Source organism: Acipenser ruthenus, chromosome 54 (genome assembly GCF_902713425.1).
Source record: "Acipenser ruthenus chromosome 54, fAciRut3.2 maternal haplotype, whole genome shotgun sequence".
In the NCBI taxonomy this organism is placed as follows: Eukaryota; Metazoa; Chordata; class Actinopteri; order Acipenseriformes; family Acipenseridae; genus Acipenser; species Acipenser ruthenus.
Genome location: NC_081242.1, coordinates 3,315,624 through 3,334,557, shown reverse-complemented (window position 1 = coordinate 3,334,557; position 18,934 = coordinate 3,315,624). Strand labels below are relative to the sequence as shown.

General features: G+C 44.7%; 1 protein-coding gene across 1 annotated transcript; it reads left to right on the top strand.

Annotated features, from left to right (window-relative positions):
* The first annotated feature begins 1,502 nt into the window (after positions 1-1,502).
* Positions 1,503-15,576, top strand: LOC117398019 (ciliated left-right organizer metallopeptidase). The gene is made up of 16 exons (XM_034912915.2): positions 1,503-1,651; positions 2,333-3,155; positions 3,566-3,659; positions 5,311-5,362; positions 7,198-7,344; positions 7,610-7,735; positions 7,893-7,977; positions 8,298-8,443; positions 8,941-9,121; positions 9,493-9,562; positions 10,184-10,280; positions 10,391-10,498; positions 11,131-11,268; positions 11,722-11,978; positions 13,627-13,806; positions 14,310-15,576. The coding sequence occupies exons 2-16, from the start codon at positions 2,834-2,836 to the stop codon at positions 14,680-14,682; spliced, it is 2,376 nt and encodes a 791-aa protein (XP_034768806.2). The 5' UTR covers positions 1,503-1,651; positions 2,333-2,833; the 3' UTR covers positions 14,683-15,576.
* The last annotated feature ends 3,358 nt before the right edge of the window (positions 15,577-18,934 follow it).

Sequence of the window (18,934 nt, the reverse complement as noted above, 5' to 3'; positions counted from 1 at the left end):
ACTGGAAGGTTTCGACAGTTAAAAGGGTATGGCAAAATAACTAATTGGGGCACTTACAATAATCACAACATTTATAACAATAACAACAGTATTTCCCTTACCCAGTTACCCCTGCCAGCGCCCTCTGCTGCTGGGAGTGTTTGTGGAGGCACAGCACACAATCAGCCAACGGGTGGCAACTGCAAGTCAGTCCCCTTACAATATATAAGCCTACCTTGAACTTCTCCAGCACGGACAGAAGCGGCGCCGTTACAGAAATCTGCCGTTGATATTATTACTCTGGATTAGTGTTATTTTACACTGTGAAATATAGCTTTGACACCGCGTGGTGTCAAATGTGAAAATTTTAATTCCTAAAATCAACACTAACACTGGGATTTCAACACTGGCCAGTTTGCTGTGAGACATAATTAAAACAACAACAACAACAACAACAACAACAACAACAATAACAAAAGCAAAATGACATTTAATAGAGAAAAGTGTAAAGTATTGCACACAGACAATAAAAATGTGCATTATAAATATCATATGGGAGATACTGAAATTGAAGAAGGAATCTATGAAAAAGACCTAGGAGTTTATGTTGACTCAGAAATGTCTTCATCTAGACAATGTGGGGAAACTATATAAAAGGCCAACAAGATGCTTGGATATATTGTGAGAAGTGTTGAATTTAAATCAAGGGAAGTAATGTTAAAACTTTACAATGCATTAGTAAGACCTCATCTAGAATATTGTGTTCAGTTCTGGTCACCTCGTTACAAAAAGGATATTGCTGCTCTAGAAAGAGTGCAAAGAAGAGCGACCAGAATTATCCCGGGTTTAAAAGGCATGTTGTATGCAGACAGGCTAAAAGAAAGAATTGAATCTGTTCAGTCTTGAACAAAGAAGACTACGCGGTGATCTGATTCAAGCATTCAAAATTCTAAAAGGTATAGACAATGTCGACCCAGGGGACCTGAAAAAAGAAACAAGGACCAGGGGTCACAAATGGAGATTAGATAAAGGGGCATTCAGAACAGAAGATACGAGGCACTTTTTTACACAGAGAATTGTGGGGGTCTGGAACCAACTCCCCAGTGATGTTGTTGAAGCTGACACCCTGGGATCCTTTAAGAAGCTGCTTGATGAGATTCTGGGATCAATAAGCTACCAACAACCAAACGAGCAAGATGGGCTGAATGGCCTCCTCTCGTTGGTAAACTTTCTTATGTTCTTATGTTCTTATTACACGTTCATGGCGTACCCTCTCTCTATAGGAAAATCACAAAGCCATTTAAACTGCCTATTTCCTTCACGTGGCACCACTGGTGAATAATAATATAAGAGTGAACGACTTCACACCTTCGTAACAGTAACGTGTTAACAGATGACATGAATTTAAACGACACGACAGGTTTGCTGCTGTGTTCTTTTCCGAAAATCATTAACTGCTTTCTGCAGTCGCTAAGGAAACCTGCCTAACAAGTTTTTGAGTGTGTGCGAGAGAGAGAGAGAGAGAGAGGGGAGAGAGAGAGAGAGAGAGAGAGAGAGAGAGAGAGTCTGTTTGAGACACTCAGGTTGTCTTCGGATTCAGTTTCGTAGCTGCATTCATATTATCAAACTTTTCACTGAGTGTCTAGAGTCGCAGTATTTTGTTTTGTTTGAGGTAAGAAAAGGTTTCTGAATGATTTCTGTTTTAATGTCATGTTCAGTTGTGTTTTTATTTGGTTTATTGTCAATTGGTAACAATAATTCGACATGTTTATCGTAACGCGCGTCGCCAATGAAACAAACACTCTTCTGTCGGTTTGATGGAAAACTATAGATTGATTTTAATAAAGTTTAGGAAGTCGCAACATAAAACCTGAAAACGTAGGTACGAGTGTTTTATTATTAATAATAAGCAGGAAGGAAGTTGTGATGTTATTAGTTCAATGATGAGGCCTTATTGTTGTGGTGTGTGATATTCATTCCTTTCTTTCATTTCTAATTAATGTCTTACAGTATAAAAAGTTTACTGCGGTAACCAGTAATAAAAGCACAGCACAGTGTAGTGAAGCACAGAGAAGATAATGAACCTTGTCAGTTTTTTACTGCTTTGGTATCCCCCCTGGTAAACGCACAGCACAGTGTAGTAAACCCATTTACATTTCTTAGTGTGGTACATTTTTATAAGTTTTGATGAAACTTGGTTCAGGCGTTCTTTAGCACAAGTTAATGGTACCGGAGTCTGGGGTTTTAGGGGTCTTTTGTCTTTCTTTCTTCATGATATAGAGAGCTCTGATTTTGTATTGATAACTTAGGCAGGGTGTGTGGTTTGTTGATGTGCTTTATTTTGTTTTTGCAGACGTCAGAAAACATTTTTTTTTTGGGGGGCTGTTTATAAAGGGGGTCATCTTTGCTGGCAACTAAACTCAATTTACCCTTGCAATGTGATTTTTTTAAAACTCGAAAACTTTCCACAATCCTGTTCAGTTTGACGCTACAATATAATCCCTTGGTGTCGGTGTTAGTTTCCTACATTTTCCTTTCATTGAAGCTACAGACAGACAGACAATGTCGCAGTAGTATAGGAATTTAGAATTGAAATTACATTTCAACTCTGTTTCAACCCAGGAAGAAAGACTAAACAGACATCTTTCTTTCTTTCTTTCTTTCTTTCTTTCTTTCTTTCTTTCTTATATACAATATGGACTAATAATAAACCAACAACCACTTAAATGCTGTAAAAAATCGATTTTTCTACTACTTAGGTAAACTACACGTTTACATTACAATACAATATTTATTTAAAAAAAAAAAAAAAAAAAACAACCTCTACATTCCAAATTATGCTGTTGCCACGGAGATGACCTCCGCTCACCTTTCACCCCCCCACCCTCCGCACTTCCTCTCGCTGTGCCTGCTGTTTTTATTTTTACGGAGCAGCACACTTGTTGTCACAGAAGGGAAGTGCTTGCATGACGAAGTCCAAGGCACTATTTCTGTGGTGACTCCGCCCCGCCGGGCCCGGGCCACGCCCACCAGCAGGGTAGCCACGCCCCCTATGATGCCGATTAGAATCCAGACCTGGTCGTTGGGCGGAAACTCGGAATTGGAAACCAATGAGAGAGAAAGACTGAACAAGGCTGTGGGAGAGGCTGTCAGCATCATCAGCAACTTACTCTCAGGTAATCAGTGTGTCTAGTAGGTGTGTAAGGATTCGTACCACGATACGCAGGTCACGGTGTGATATGAATCATGATACATGTGATGGTCCTGATGGGATACTTGATGCATAATGAGATCAAATGGTCATTTGATGATGGACCATTTTGTTAAAAGACAAAAATGTGATGGTTATGGAGAGTATGTATTCATGCTAATTATAAAACACTTAATTTGTCTGATACAAACTATCAGATACAAACTATCTGACACAAGACACTGCTAAGACACTGTGTTATATTGAAGACAGTAAGTCAGCTGTCTCTAATGTCTCTGTGTATGTGTGTTTGTGTGTGTGTTTATGTGTGTGCATGTGTGTGTGTGTGCGCGTGTGTGCGTGTGCGTGTGTGTGCGTGTGTGTGTGTGTCTTCAGTGAACAGGGTTTCTGGCAGGCTGCTGTTGAACCGGGACATCAATAAATACTGCAAGTCGATCTGGAAGAACTCCAACGCACCCAACTACAACAAGTGAGAGACAAACAGCTACTGGGGGGGGGCACTTCACTGAACCTCGTTGCTGGGGGGGCACTTCACTGAACCTCGTTGCTGGGGGGGGCACTTCACTGAACCTCGTTGCTGAGGGGGGGCACTTCACTGAACCTCGTTGCTGAGGGGGGGCACTTCACTGAACCTCGTTGCTGAGGGGGGGGCACTTCACTGAACCTCGTTGCTGAGAGGGGGGCACTTCACTGATCCTCGTTGCTGGGGGGGCACTTCACTGAACTTCGTTGCTGGGGGGGCACTTCACTGAACCTCGTTGCTGGGGGGGGCACTTCACTGAACCTCGTTGCTGGGGGGGGCACTTCACTGAACCTCGTTGCTGAGGGGGGGCACTTCACTGAACCTCGTTGCTGAGGGGGGGCACTTCACTGAACCTCGTTGCTGAGGGGGGGCACTTCACTGAACCTCGTTGCTGAGGGGGTGCACTTCACTGAACCTCGTTGCTGAGAGGGGGGCACTTCACTGATCCTCGTTGCTGGGGGGGCACTTCACTGAACTTCGTTGCTGGGGGGGCACTTCACTGAACCTCGTTGCTGGGGGGGGCACTTCACTGAACCTCGTTGCTGGGGGGGGCACTTCACTGAACCTCGTTGCTGAGGGGGGGCACTTCACTGAACCTCGTTGCTGGGGGGGCACTTCACTGAACCTCGTTGCTGGGGGGGGGCACTTCACTGATCCTCGTTGCTGGGGGGGCACTTCGCTGAACTTCGTTGCTGAGGGGGGGCACTTCACTGAACCTCGTTGCTGGGGGGGCACTTCAACTTCACTGAACCTCGTTGCTGAGGGGGGGCACTTCACTGAACCTCGTTGCTGGGGGGGGCACTTCACTGAACCTCGTTGCTGGGGGGGCACTTCACTGAACCTCGTTGCTGGGGGGGCACTTCACTGAACCTCGTTGCTGAGGGGGGGCACTTCACTGAACGTCGTTGCTGAGGGGGGGCACTTCACTGAACCTCGTTGCTGAGGGGGTGCACTTCACTGAACCTCGTTGCTGAGGGGGGGCACTTCACTGAACCTCGTTGCTGGGGGGGCACTTCAACTTCACTGAACCTCGTTGCTGAGGGGGGCACTTCACTGAACCTCGTTGCTGGGGGGGGCACTTCACTGAACCTCGTTGCTGGGGGGGCACTTCACTGATCCTCGTTGCTGGGGGGGCACTTCACTGAACTTCGTTGCTGAGGGGCGGCACTTCACTGAACCTCGTTGCTTTTCTTCCCTTCCAATCAATGTTGGGGGTTCGAGCAGTTTTCACTAGGTTTGCTGTTTTAGTTTTGAAGAATGCAACCTAGAAAGTGTTTCAAGGAATGTTTTTTAAAAGTGTTTAAAAACATTCTCTTTGGCTAAAGAGTGATTGTAGCTAACAGAATAATTCTACATATTCCTTATCATGCGCTTCCATTCTTTATATATATAGCTGTGGCCAAAAGTTTTGCATCAGCCGAAAGAATTAAATATTTCTAACACTGTCTGAGTCAGGAGATTAACTCCATTGTGGCTCTGATATAGATCAGCTCCTTTGATAAGCTGTAAGGATGGGAGCCAAGATGGCCGCACAGGACAGCAGTTTCCTGTATTCGCAGGAGTTTGAATAAGTCTGTTCTGTTTTGTGATCCCGCAGGTGTGGAATGGTTAACGAAAATTACAGGACAGAAACCTGCTTGGACGTGACGGTGAGAGCCTGTCTGTCTCTGTGTGAGTGTCTGTCTGTCTGTGTGTCGTGTGTGTGTGTGTGTCTGTGTGGGTGCCTGTCTGTCTGTCTGTCTCTGTCTGTGTGAGTGCCTGGCTGTCTGTCTGTCTGTGTATATTATTTAACTCCTGGGGCCGGTTGTACTAAAGGGATCCGATCCCGGATCCGGGCTCAGATGTTGATCTTGATCCTAGTTGTGTTGTACTAAACGGATCAGTGCTCAATCTGAGCTCAAATCTGAGCTCAAACCTGATCTTGCTTTTGAGCAGGATCAGAACTTGATCCCACTTTTGAAAAATTGAGGAACTAAATGTAATCCGTTTTATTCGAAACTGTCAGACACGTACGTATAGTTCGGGTTTATAAAGACAGGCAAAACCCTCCTGAGGTTTTCAGCGAGGAAGAAGTAACTAACTATCGGATCAGCCATGTTTGTTATAGACCAAGATCAGAATCGGATCAGAGCTTGATCGAACGTTTTTAAAATGGACCATGCATCATCAAAATACATAACTGAAGCCTTTTTAAAATTGCTAAACTAATATTTAAATAAGCACTATACTGAATTTGGATAATTGTAACAATAACTTAATAAACTTTAAAACCTGCTTGCAGGGATATCCAAAAATATTTCCTTCAGATTGAAACGGAGATCATTTAACGTTTTAGAAAACATTAAGCAACAATGCATTTAAAAGGAGCTGTAACAGAACTGTATTAAGATAATATCAATTAGAAGAAAAAAAAAAAACTTTGTACAATATTAGTTTGTGTTTATCTATATCTGACATTTCTGTTTTCGCCGTATAGCTCCAGAAAAAAATAGACCTGACTGCATAATGAGGTTTCATAAATAATATTTCTGTGTTTTCTGTGTTGACAAAATCATACTGGCGTTCTCATGTTATCGATTACAATTAAATCATTGATTTTATTAGATTTAACGTTGTAGTTTATTTTTTTAATGCATATCATTTTTTTCCCCCAATTCCATTTTTCTCAATAATTTAGGCTTACCTTTTCACAGCCTCAATCTCCCCCTGTCCGCGACATTTTCCAGTTGCAGCTGTCTGTCAGCACTTGATTACATTTGCTCAAAATGTGTTGATAATTTGCCCTGAACCGACGCTGCAGCTACATGTTTGTGTGTATGGTGGCTATACCGCTGTGAAATATCTGTGTGTCCGTCAGAAAATACACACAGCCGTGATTGCGGTAACATTTATTAAAACATTTTTAGAAATTAAAAAAAAAAAAAAAAAAAAAAAAGATACTGGTATTAATATACTCATAATATAATTAATAATCTATTTTTATAGAATCGCTGAAGTTTTAAATTATACATGTATAGCAGTTGCTTCTGATTTATGTTGTTTAAATTAAATGCACTTCATTTTCTGACATTCAGAATCTTCAATCTCTGCGTCATGCATATTCGCTTCTCATTGGTCAGTTTCCCTAGTTACGGCTGCACAGCTCCAGGATCGGATCAAGATTTCGGATCAGTGGAGCTTGATCCTGATCCGCTTAGTACAATGCCTTTTCATGATCTGGCTCCGATCCTGTATTTTGATCTCGTTAGTACAACCGGCCCCAGAACCTTAGTCATACTTTCAAGTGACATAAATTAATTCAAGTATAAAGTATTTGTCTCTTGTATCTCTCTCTCTCTCTCTCTCTCTCTCTCTCTCTCTCTCTCTCTCTCTCTCTCTCTCTCTCTCTCTCTCTCTCTCTCTCTCTCTCTCTCTCTCTCTCTCTCTCTCTCTCTCTCTCTCTCTCTCTCTCTCTCTCTCTCTCTCTCTCTCTCTCTCTCTTCAGATCCCAGATGATCACCTCATTGGCTACGAAGTGTGGTCTGAGACTGGCCCTCTGCCCCTCCCCATTAAGCCCAATGGGACGGGAGTAGCGGACGCTGACTTCATCCTCTATGTGAAAGCAGCCGACACCGAAAAGTGCAGAAACGAGGTGAGTAAGGATAAGGCAACTGCCGCCATTGCAACTCAGACAGAGCAGCAACCCAGGTGAACTGTGGGCCAACCAGAGCCAAAATGGCTGACGCAAGACAGCAGTTTCATGTATTTTAGATTTGGGATTTTAAAGAAGCCTTGGTTAGCACTCCTTTAAAGGGAAGGCCAGTGATACTGTTAATAAAGCTAATAAGAGGTAAGAGAATGGATTTTAAAGATGGTCAGCAGTCTCTCTCTCTCTCCCTTCCTCTCCCCCTCTCTAGCCATCGGTCATCGCCTATGCCTCATACTGCCAGGCCGATGAGACTGACCGCCCCATAGCCGGAGTTGTGGTCATCTGTCGATCCCGGCTGACAGCCATTGAATTCAACCATAGCAAGACCACACTGGTGAGTAGAACTGGGTAATTCCAAAGATATTATTATACCAAGATACTCAACTCCTCTGATTCTCTGGGGGCTTCCGTCACGCAGCTTGCACATAGTTACAAGTTTCCTAACTCTTAAATGGTGTTATTGTCAGAAATGTGTTCCCCTCCAACTCCAGACTGCTGTCCACGAGCTGCTGCACGCGCTGGGCTTCTCGAAGGAGCTGTTTGACACGTGGAAGGACTGTTCGGACGCCCCTGCAAGTAGGTCATTCAAGGGGGTGAACTGTGCATCACAACTGCTGCTGCTGCAGAGTCACTTACAATAGGACCTCGGTTTTACGTCTCATCTGAAGGGCGTGTCTGTTTCTTCTCCTGTTTGTTTGTTGCATGGATCTTGTGATATTAAAGAACTTCAATCACAAACTCTGCACAGGTAAATAAAAACTAGAAGAAACAAAGAAAGTCAGCCCTTTTGACAGTGCTATGGCAGGTGTATCAGTCCCATGGTGGACAGACAGACAGACAGACAGACGCTGCTGCAGAACTAGTTAATCCTTTAATATATATATATATATTTACAGTTGGAAAGGGTTGCTCTGCACGAGGTCGCGTGACCAATGTTGACGAGAATAACCTCGTCAGAATCTACACCCAGAATGTTATCCAGGAGATGCAAAACCAGTTCAAATCAGAGTCGGGAGAACTGGGAGGGCCACTGGAAAACAAGGTAACACGTTGTCAAAATACAAGTATGTAGTAAAAAGATAAGTCATCAACTGCAGCTCTGTATTCTATATAGGACTGGACTTTCTATCTCCAGACCAAATATCAGAATGAGTGAAAGCTTTACTTAGTGTAATACCAGATAGCATGTTTTAAAATGAAAATGTGTGATTGATAAAACGTGTGTTTCTTTCAAAACTGCATGTGTGTGGGTGTATTTTGATTTAGATATGTATCTTGTATCTCCCCTTATAAAACTTTCCCTCTCTCTCTCTCCCTGTCTCTCTCTCTCACTCTCTCTCTTTTTCTCCCTGTCTGTCTCTCTCTCTTTCTCCCTGTCTCTCTCTCTCTCTCTCCCTGTCTTTCTCTCTCTCTCTCTCTCCCTGTCTCTCTCTCTCTCTCTCCCCCCCTCTCTCTCTCTCCCTCCCCCTCTCTCTCTCTTCCTCTCCCCCTCTCTCTCTCTCCCTCCCCCCCTCTCTCTCTCTCCCTGTCTCTCCCCAGGGTAGTATTGGGGTTCCCTCCTCTCATTGGGAGGCTCGTTTCCTGCAGGGCTCCATCATGACAGCCTCAATCGGAGAGCCGGGTCAGGTGCAGCTGGACCGGGTCACTCTGGCAGCGCTGCAGGACACGGGCTGGTACCAAGTGAACCACAGCGCTGGGGAGGGACTGGTGTGGGGGGCAGGTAACATACTCACGAAACCCTTGTACCCTACACACCCTCTAACTCTACACCCTACACCCTCCCTCTCTCTACACCATCCCTCTATCTCTACACCCTCCCTCTCTCTACACCCTCCCTCTCTCTACACCCTCCACCCTCTCTCTCTCTCTACACCCTACGCCCTCCCCTCTCTACGTCCTAACACCCTCCCTCTATCTCTACACCCTACACCCTCCTCTCTCTACACCCTCCTCTCCCTCTAAACCCTATATATGCTAGGCCTCCCCTCTGTACCATGCACCCTACCCCTTTGACACCACTCTCCATACCACAGAACTATTGAGAAAGACTTCTAGCTGAAAGTATCCTAACACTTTATCTGTGTGTTACAGGACAGGGCAGCTCGTTCGGGCTCATGTCCACTTGTGCTCACAGCTCCTCCCACTTCTTCTGCGTCGGAAGGTAAGAAAGAGTCCCAGTTTATTAAACGTGTTTAATTATAGCATTATGAAGTGGAGGCTGTCTGTTTGTCGTGCTTACATTTTAAGATATTTATCTAGAGAAACGCTTGTTTGATTGTGATGAAACTGGCTGAGGCCCTTCTTTAGCACATGTTACTGAGAGTATCAGAATCGGGGGTGTGTGGAGGCTGTCTGTCTGTCTGTCTGCCTGTCATTATGTACAAGTTTATAATATAGAGAGAAGTGCTTGTCTGATTGTGATGAATCGTGGTGAGGAGCACTGTCCTTATGTATACAGGGTGGGGTTATATGATTGTGATCTGCTTTCTTTCATTCTTTTTTGTGTTTCGGGGTGTAACAATATTCTAATGTCTTGATATAATACATATCACAATATTCAGGTTGTGATATGTATCATGATACAATCAATGGTCCTTATGTGCTACATGTAATATAAAGATACAGATTAAGAGTTGTGAGAGTATGTTTCATCGCTGAGGTGCTGGAGTGACGAAGTAATAGATATCCTGTATAGAGGTGACGGTTCATCGATACTCAGTGAGATGTTACACCCCTAGTCTTGTTATTGACTGGCTTGGTTTTGCTATTGTGTGTTTCTCAGTGGTCAAGGCTGTCACTATCTACACTTAGACAAAGGAGTTTGTGATACTGACGACTTTCTGGAGGGCTGTAGAATATACAAACCCATCAACAATGGGGTGAGTATTATTAATGTAAATATTATTTTCATAAGGTAGATAGCATAAGAGACAGGGAAAGGGGGGTCAACTGGACAGATCAATGGATAACAAGTTCTTGTCTCAATCAGAGCGAGTGTTGGAAAGAAGAGAATATGAAAATCAGTGGAGCGGAGGAGTGGAGCGGAGAGATTTATAATATGGACAGTCGATGTTTCTTTTCAAATCTGTCCAAAGAGGTAAGAAAAAAAAAACAACAGACAGACAGACAGAGCCCCACAATCCTGTTCAGTTTGACACTACAATATAATTCCTTCTTCTTGGAGTCTGTGTGAGTTTACTAGATTCTTCCTGAGTTTTCATTTGTTTTGTTGTTGTTTTTTTTATTGTCCCCTTACCTTTTTACAATATGTGCAGTCATTCTGGGGGCTTCTTATTGTAATTAGTCCATTGTGGTTTTTTGGTGTCTGTGTTGCTTTGACTCTGAGCTCAGGAGCTGCTCTTCAGTTCTAGTTTCCTACCATAGAGGTGTGTAATGTGACATCCAGAATGTCTATATTAGCATGCAACAGCACTACTGCGTAGCTAGTGTACTGCCTGCAAAACAAACTTGATCCAAAGTGGCTGATCACTAGATGGCGCTTCTGGCTCTTCTATAAAGACACTGACTGATCTAGCCTGTGCTACATTTATCAATGGCAGGCAAGAAGAATTGAAGAGCATATCACCCTGATAGTCAGCTCTGGATTTTACTTTACAACACGTGGCTTTCGCAGGATTACAGTATGTAGTTGATTAATAAATTCCAGTGTCCTGTCAGGATTCAGGCTGCTCGTACAGAGGTACCTGCTGGTGTTATTTTTGTTTTCAGAACTCAGGAGTCGCCCAGGTGCATCGTGGGGATCTCACAGCGGGCTGTTACCTGCACAGGTGTGTTGGTGAAAACAGGTTCCAGGTTCGAGTTCAGGGGACAGAGTGGATTAACTGCACTGCAGGGGCTCAGATACAGGTAAGAACACACGATTCATTCTCAACCATCACAGGAAACACAGTCACACATGTCCACTCCCTTTTAGTTTTACCTTTAGTTCTTCCACGGTGTGTTCCTTATGAAAGCATAGTGAAAGCATGGTAATGCATAGACAAGCATTGTAAAGCACAGAGAGGTCTGGTAAAGCATAAGGAAGCATTGTAAAGCACAGAGAGGTATGGTAAAGCATTGGGAAGCATTGTAAAGCACAGAGAGGTATGGTAAAGCATTGGGAAGCATTGTAAAGCACAGAGAGGTCTGGTAAAGCACAGGGAAGCATTGTAAAGCACAGAGAGGTCTGGTAAAGCATAGGGAAGCATTGCAAAGCACAGAGAGGTATGGTAAAGCATAGGGAAGCATTGTAAAGCACAGAGAGGTATGGTAAAGCATAGGCAGTTTATACATGCTTCTGAACTCCTTTTGTCTTTATAGATTCCAGGTTACAATGGCGTCTTACTCTGCCCTGACGGCCGTCTGTGTCGCAATCTGAACCAAACCCCACCCACCTCCTCACAAGCCCCAGCTCCAGCCCCTACCGTGACAGCCCCTCCCTCCTCCTCCGACCTCTACGTTCCGCTGGAAATTCTATTCCGGAAGGTTCAAAAAGGAATTGAAACCACCGTGCCTCTGACTGCACAGTACACCGGGCTGGCACTAGGGGCACTGATGGACGCCACTGAATTAGAAGGGTAAGCAGTGCTTAATTTGTGCCTTTTACATTATGAAAGTTACACAGTATTGTCCATTCTGCAAGTTGTTGCGTGCACTATTATTATTATTATTATTATTATTATTATTATTATTATTATTATTATTATTATTATTATTATTATTATTATTATTATTATTATTATTATTTGTTTATTTAGCAGACGCCTTTACCCAAGGCGACTTACAGAGACTAGGGTGTGTGAACTGTGCATCAGCTGCAGAGTCACTTACAACTACGTCTCACCCGAAAGACGGAGCACAAGGAGGTTAAGTGACTTGCTCAGGGTCACACAATGAGTCAGTGGCCGAGGTGGGATTTGAACGGGGGCCCTCCTTGTTACAAGCCCTTTTCTTTAACCACTGGACCACACAGCCTCCTCTAAGGACAGAGACAGCACTGCTAAGGACGTTCACGTTAGTTTTTGGTACCAGGCAGCTGTGTCACGTGGAGTGGAGGTGGAGTGTTGCTCTGCGACTGCTCGTGCTGCAGCTTCAGGAGAGGAGACGTGTCTCGATGAGAGAGCAAGCCCGGGGTGTCTGTACCTGGAGAATATATCCACAGGCTAAATAATAAACGTGAAGTCTCTGAAATGACTGTCATATTTGTCTTTCTTTTTTTTTTGTCCTTCATAGATGATGTGGAATATGTGCTTGTAGACTTGTAACACTAGTACAGACAATACTCTTTCAAATAAATGTGCGCTTTCAATGTGCGGTTCTTAAGAACAGTATTATTGTCATTGCTTGCGCCCCGCCACCTCTCTCTGTACAAATTAAGCACTGAGGGTAAGTATTTGGGAAACTGTTGCAGTTTCTACAGAAGTCTGTATGTAAAGCTGAGGGAACACAAAGCCACTTTCTCAGGAACAGTGGTTTGAAACCTGGTTCCAGGAGACTGAGAGAGTTTGAGGCAACTGTGCCGTATCAAACCCCAAGTCTCCACTGGTGCGCCATGCAGGGGCCTGAAACCAAGTCTCCTGAAACCAAGTTCCAAGCTGCAAAGTTGCTTTGTGTTCCTTCAGCGTTACACTCATACATTACCCTAGAGAACCGCTTATCCAGTCGTGATTTAACGTGATAAATAATCAATTTATTATGTTCAGAAGAGAACATGTGTGAAAGTGTTCTTTTCATATAAAGACAATGTGTGCAAAAGTAAGTATATTTAAATCTATTTTACAGTGCGTAATGTTATCCATGTTATTCATATTGCAGCAATTCAGCAATTTTCAACATATTCCAGCTTGTTTTGATATTTTTTTTAATGATAGATATATCAACATTCACCAGGAGAGATCATTTTTCTTCCAAACATCGCAGTGTATCCAATTTATGCTTCTCCTGCCTCAACGCTGGGACTCTGATTGAAATGAGTGGCGTATTATGGGAACAGAAAAGCTGCATTGTTGCAGGAGGGAGCGTTTTGCACGTAGATTAAAAATGTCAAGAGAGTTATGTTTCCAAATATAACGATACGGACAACACGGGAAACAGCAAAGGAAGCGTGATGCGTTTGTGCTAAACACTGCAGTGAGGTTTTGTAACACTTTAAACATCTATATTTGAGTGAATTACTTTCCCATAACAAACAGTAACATATCTGTCCTGCACTCTGTCTCCCCCTAGCTGTCACTTTCAGAATGCAGTTCTGTGGGAGAAGGAGTATCTCACTCTGGAGCTCTGGCAGTTCCCTGGCTGCGAGACTCCGCCCTTCCCGGTAGCCAATCAGAGGCTGCAGAGCGCGATCCAAGAGGGGCGTGTCTCTTACATCCTCATGGGGACCAATTACACAGCTTACCGCGTCAAGTGAGTCAGCAGCAGCCAATCACATCTTTCCTTTCTGGTTTTCAGTATTTATTTATTTAATTTTTTTACTGCCACCTTCTATATATTGTTTTCCTTTTTCACCAACTTTTATTTTTGATTAACACCTAAAGTGAATCTAATTTATTTTAGCACTTTTGTCCAACTTAATTATTTTTTCAATTTATTTTTACAAATTCATTCTTTTTTTATTATTTTAAAAAATATATATATTCATTAAAACTTAGATTTTCTATTTTGCATTTTAAATGTATAACAAATCTTTCTGCCTATCTGCCTTTTTTCCCTCTCTCTCCTCTTTCCCCTCCTCTGCCCTTCACCTCTCTCCATCACTCTTCACCCTTCTCTCCCTCTCCTTCCCCCTCCCCTCTTCCCTCCTCCCCTCCTATCCCCACTCTTCCTCACCCTTCACCCTTCTCCCTTTTCTCCCTCTCCTTCCTCCTCCCCTCCTCCTCACTCTTCCTCCTCTCCCCCTCTCACCACAGTGTGCTGGTGTCCCCCCCTGATCTGCAGATGACCCTTGTCCCCCCTGTGACCCTGGCCCCCTCGTTGGCCCCTCCTCCCCTGGTCTCTCCCTCCCCCTCAGTGTCCGTGGTTCCGGTAGCGGTGGTGTGTGGGAGTGTGGGTGCCCTGTTCCTGCTGACCCTTCTGTGTGGAGTCCTGCTCACTTTGTACAAGAGACACTTGGCTACTCGGATGAGGATTCACGCCACCCCCATGGCCCCCCCCGCCCCCCCTGCCTCTTCTGCACCCCCAAATATCTTCCCTGTGCCCCTACACCTGCTCCCACCCCCGCCTCCCTATCAAAAAACTGCTCTTAGTAGCGACCATGCAGTCAAGTACTGCTCAGCGGTGTGAAACTGGAGCCATTGCGGTTCAAATGTGGAGAGTACAGGGGAGTACAGGGGTGCTGGAGCCAAGATGGCAGATGTATGGAAGCAGTTTCTTACAGGTTGGAAGAAGTCCACCTTTACTACCATACATGGAGGCAGAATTGTGTAAAAACTATAGGGCAACTGGAGCCAACGCTGGCATTGCCCGCTGTGTGCTGGGCAGAGCCTCGGTACTGTGCTGTACACAGGGCAATGCTGGCGGGACCACACTATATAACACTAATATAAAACCCTGTAGAGAACTGCAGCAGCTACCCAACATGGTGTCTATATAAAGTTGTAATCTAGTGCGCTGGCATTGCCTGTTGTGTGCTGGGCAGAGCCTCACTGTGCTGTACTGTAAACAGGGCAATGCTGGCAGGACCGCATTATATAACACTATGAAATCCTGTATTGAACTACAGCAGGTGCTGTGCCCAGCACACAGCAGGCAATGCCAGTGTACTGGATTACAACTTTATATAGACACCATGTTGAGTAGCTGCTGTAGTTCTGTTGTGCCCACACTACGAAACTATAGCAATATACAGTAGCTATTCTTAATCAAAACATAACACCTTGTAAATATAAGCAGCACACATTTGGATATAAATGTAATACTGTAGCTCACTTGACTGATTCACTTAATATGCAAGTAGAATCTCTGACATGTATTCTGTAATGTATAAAAGCTACATCTCCCTGCTGCTAGTACCAGTGGGGCAGCAATATAGCCGATTCGACAAACTCTCACAGAGGGCTGATAGCAGTTGCTTCTGTATCCAAGACTGTACAAGGAAAAACCATCTTCATAAGTGACGGGTTGTTCTGTGTGTTACATTGAATGTTGAAAAATGTTTTAATAAAATAAATAGCAAAACTCCTTTGGTGATGTTTTTAATCTTTTTAATTCAATTCACGTTTCTATAATAATATGAAATGTTTCCAGAGGCATTTGAAATGTTTGCCTAAATTGCTTTTAAATGACAGCGTATGATCAAATGACATGCCAGACTGTTCTCCGGATCTCAGTCCAACTGTATAAAACATGAAATGTTTGAGAGAAATAAACTCACTAATTTTGCGTTTGAATAAATTAGAAGTCTTTCTCAATGTCTTCATTTTTAATGTGTGCAGTTATACAGTTCAAAGGAAGTTGCCCCTTATAAAAGTTTACCACAGTATTTTATTCCTTTCCCCATGATTATACTATGCATTTACCACAGATTACCCTCATCATGCTTTACCACACCTCTCTGTGCTTTACAGTGCTTACCTATTCTTTAGGTTTCACTGCGTTGCTGTGCTTTTACTGTGGGACACTGTTAGAACAGACCTGCGGGCTGTTGCCACCTTCAGCACACTTTCCACTTCCCAGTCCTCTTCATGACACCAGAGACCTTTCAAAGAGTGGCTCACGGACGGCACTATCCCTTGCAAGGGAAGGGAAACTGAAACAATCGTAGGATACGGTCGTGCAGGTTGCTGACCGCTGATGTGAACTCTGGTCTGCAGGATTCTCTTCTCCTCCCCTTGTCTTATAAGACAGATGATCCCGTCAGCCTCTCGTTGAGATATCTGCAGAGCGCTCTGGAGAGTGAAGAGTCCATCTGTTCCTTGCTTCTCAGTGAGAACAGCCCTCCCTGTTAAATCAGCGTCCTTCACGTTTCTCCAGTGCAGCTCCGGTTTAGGAAACCAGCCCTCAGAATCAGACAGCTTCACTGCCCTGCAGGTAGAAAGGGGGAGAATTAAAACAAGCTTGCTGAGTCAATCAAAAGAAGAACATAAGAACATAAGAAAGTTTACAAACGAGAGGAGGCCATTTGGCACATCTTGCTTGTTTGGTTGTTAGTAGCTTATTGATCCCAGAACATCGGTATGATTGACCAGGGCACCTGCTTAAGAAAATCAGACCTATGGCCCCTCTTAGGATTCCATTGAAACACAAAGTCAATTAAAAAAAGACCCAAACACTCAGTCTAACAGTACTGTCCTCATCAAGCTTTTCCTCTTTTCAATGAAAATGACAATGGGCTTTAACTTGTTCAGTGACAGTAAAGAAGTTTGTAACCAAGGACTGAATTCTAGGCATGCAAGCTGCTGTGTACGGGTTATACGCGATGTGCGGGTTATATGCTGTGTAGGGTGTGTGTGGCTTATAAGGTGTGTGCGGGTTCCAGGCTCTGTGCGGGTTACAGGCTCTGTTATTATTATTATTATTATTATTATTATTATTATTATTATTATTATTATTATTTATTTCTTAGCAGACGCCCTTATCCAGGGCGACTTACAGCCGTAAGCAAAAATACATTTCAAGAATCACAGTACAAGTATTAATACAATTAAGAGCAAGATAAATACAATGACTTTGGTTCTAGCAAGTACAACAAAATACGATTCAATAATGGAGCAGATAACAGTGTCAGTGATAGTTACATCAGGATATAATTAAATACAAAATACTACAGATTAAATAACACTTGACAGATTACAGTACTCTAAAGTACAGGATTAAATGCAGTAAAATAGGGGGCAGATAAGAGCAAGTAAAGCGTATTAAGAAAGAGTGATAAGTGTCCAGAGGGAAAAGAGGAGTTCTACAGGTGCTGTCTGAAGAGGTGAGTCTTGAGGAGGCGCCGGAAGGTGGTCAGGGACTGGGCAGTCCTGACATCTGTAGGAAGGTCATTCCACCACTGCGGGGCGAGGGTGGAGAAGGAGTGGGCTGTGGAGGCAGGGGAGCGTAGAGGAGGTAGAGCCAGTCTTCTAGTTCAGGAGGAGCAGAGAGGTCGAGTGGGGGTGTAGGGAGAGATGAGGGTCTGGAGGTAGCTGGGTGCAGTCTGGTCAAGGCATCTGTAGGCTAGTACAAGAGTCTTGAACTGGATGCGAGCAGTGATCGGGAGCCAGTGGAGTGAGCGGAGCAGTGGGAGAAGCAAGGCAGAGAGAACACCAGGCGGGCAGCAGAGTTCTGGATGAGCTGGAGCGGACGGGTGGCAGACGCAGGGAGGCCAGCCAGGAGGGAGTTGCAGTAGTCTAGGCGGGAGAGTACCAGGGCCTGGACCAGGAGCTGGGTGGCGTAGTTGGTGAGGAAGGGTCGGATTCTTTGTATGTTGCTCAGGAAGAATCGGCAAGTGCGTGCCAGAGTGGAGATGTGCTGGGAATAAGAGAGGCAGGGGTCCAGGGTTACTCTGAGGTTCTTAGCTGAGGAGGAGGGAGAGAGCGTGGTAGATTCCAGAGGAACAGAGATAGAGAGATCAGAGGAGGGGGAGGAGGGAAAGTACAGGAGGTCAGATTTAGAGAGGTTGAGTTTGAGGTGATGCGAGTGCATCCAGGAGGAGATAGCAGACAGACAGGTAGAGATACGGGAGGAGATGGTGGAGTCAGAGGTGGGGAAGGAGAGGAAAATCTGAGCATTATCAGCATAGAAATGGTATGATAAACCATAGGATGCGATGAGGGGGCCCAGGGAGCGGGTGTAGAGAGAGAACAGGAGAGGACCCAAGACTGACCCTTGGGGGTTGAGAGAGGGCGAGGTGTGGAGGTTGCTCCATGCCAGGTTACCTGGTAAGTGCAGTTGGAGAGGAGATTCCCAGGTCAGCGAGAGAGGATAGTAGAATAGAGTGATCGACAGTGTTAAAGGCAGCAGAGAGGTCAAGGAGAATTAGGACAGAGGAGAGAGAGGCAGCTCGGGCACAGTTTAGTGAGTTGGTGACAGACAGGAGGGCGGTTTCAATGGAGTGAGCAGAGCGGAAGCCAGATTGGAGAGGGTCGAGCAGAGAGTGGTTGGACAGGAAAGCAGAGAGCTGGCGGTGTACAGCCCGAGGGTACTCGAGGGTTTTGGAGAGGAAGGGTAGGAGGGAGACAGGACGGTAGCTCTGGAGGGAGGTGGGGTCGAGGGTAGGTTTTTTGAGGAGGGGAGTGATTGAGGCTTGTTTGAAGGCAGAGGGAAAGAGACCAGAAAGGAGAGAGGTGTTAAGAAGGGAGGAGATGAAGGGAAGTAGAGCAGGAGCAGCAGCTTGAAAGAGGTGAGTGGGGAGGGGGTCCAGGGCACACGTGGTGGGTTTGTGACCCTGGAGCAGGGAGGAGAGATCAGAGTCTGAGAGGGGAGAGAAGGTGGAGAAGGAGGGTGGGTTAGTAGGGGATGCAGTGGGTGTAGGGGTTGGAGCAGGAGGGGGTGCGGGGGAGGGAGAGGTGTTAAAGAGTTTGCGGATATCTGAGATTTTAGAAGAGAAGAAAGA

What these genes read in the sequence shown, in the direction of transcription:
- LOC117398019 (XM_034912915.2), top strand. Translation starts at nt 2,834, where the DNA reads ATGACCTCCGCTCACCTTTCACCCCCCCACCCTCCGCACTTCCTCTCG. An exon ending in CATCAGCAACTTACTCTCAG is followed by an intron (nt 3,156 to 3,565) that starts GTAATCAGTGTG and finishes GTGTGTCTTCAG; the next exon opens with TGAACAGGGTTTCTGGCAGG. An exon ending in GAGGGCCACTGGAAAACAAG is followed by an intron (nt 8,444 to 8,940) that starts GTAACACGTTGT and finishes GTCTCTCCCCAG; the next exon opens with GGTAGTATTGGGGTTCCCTC.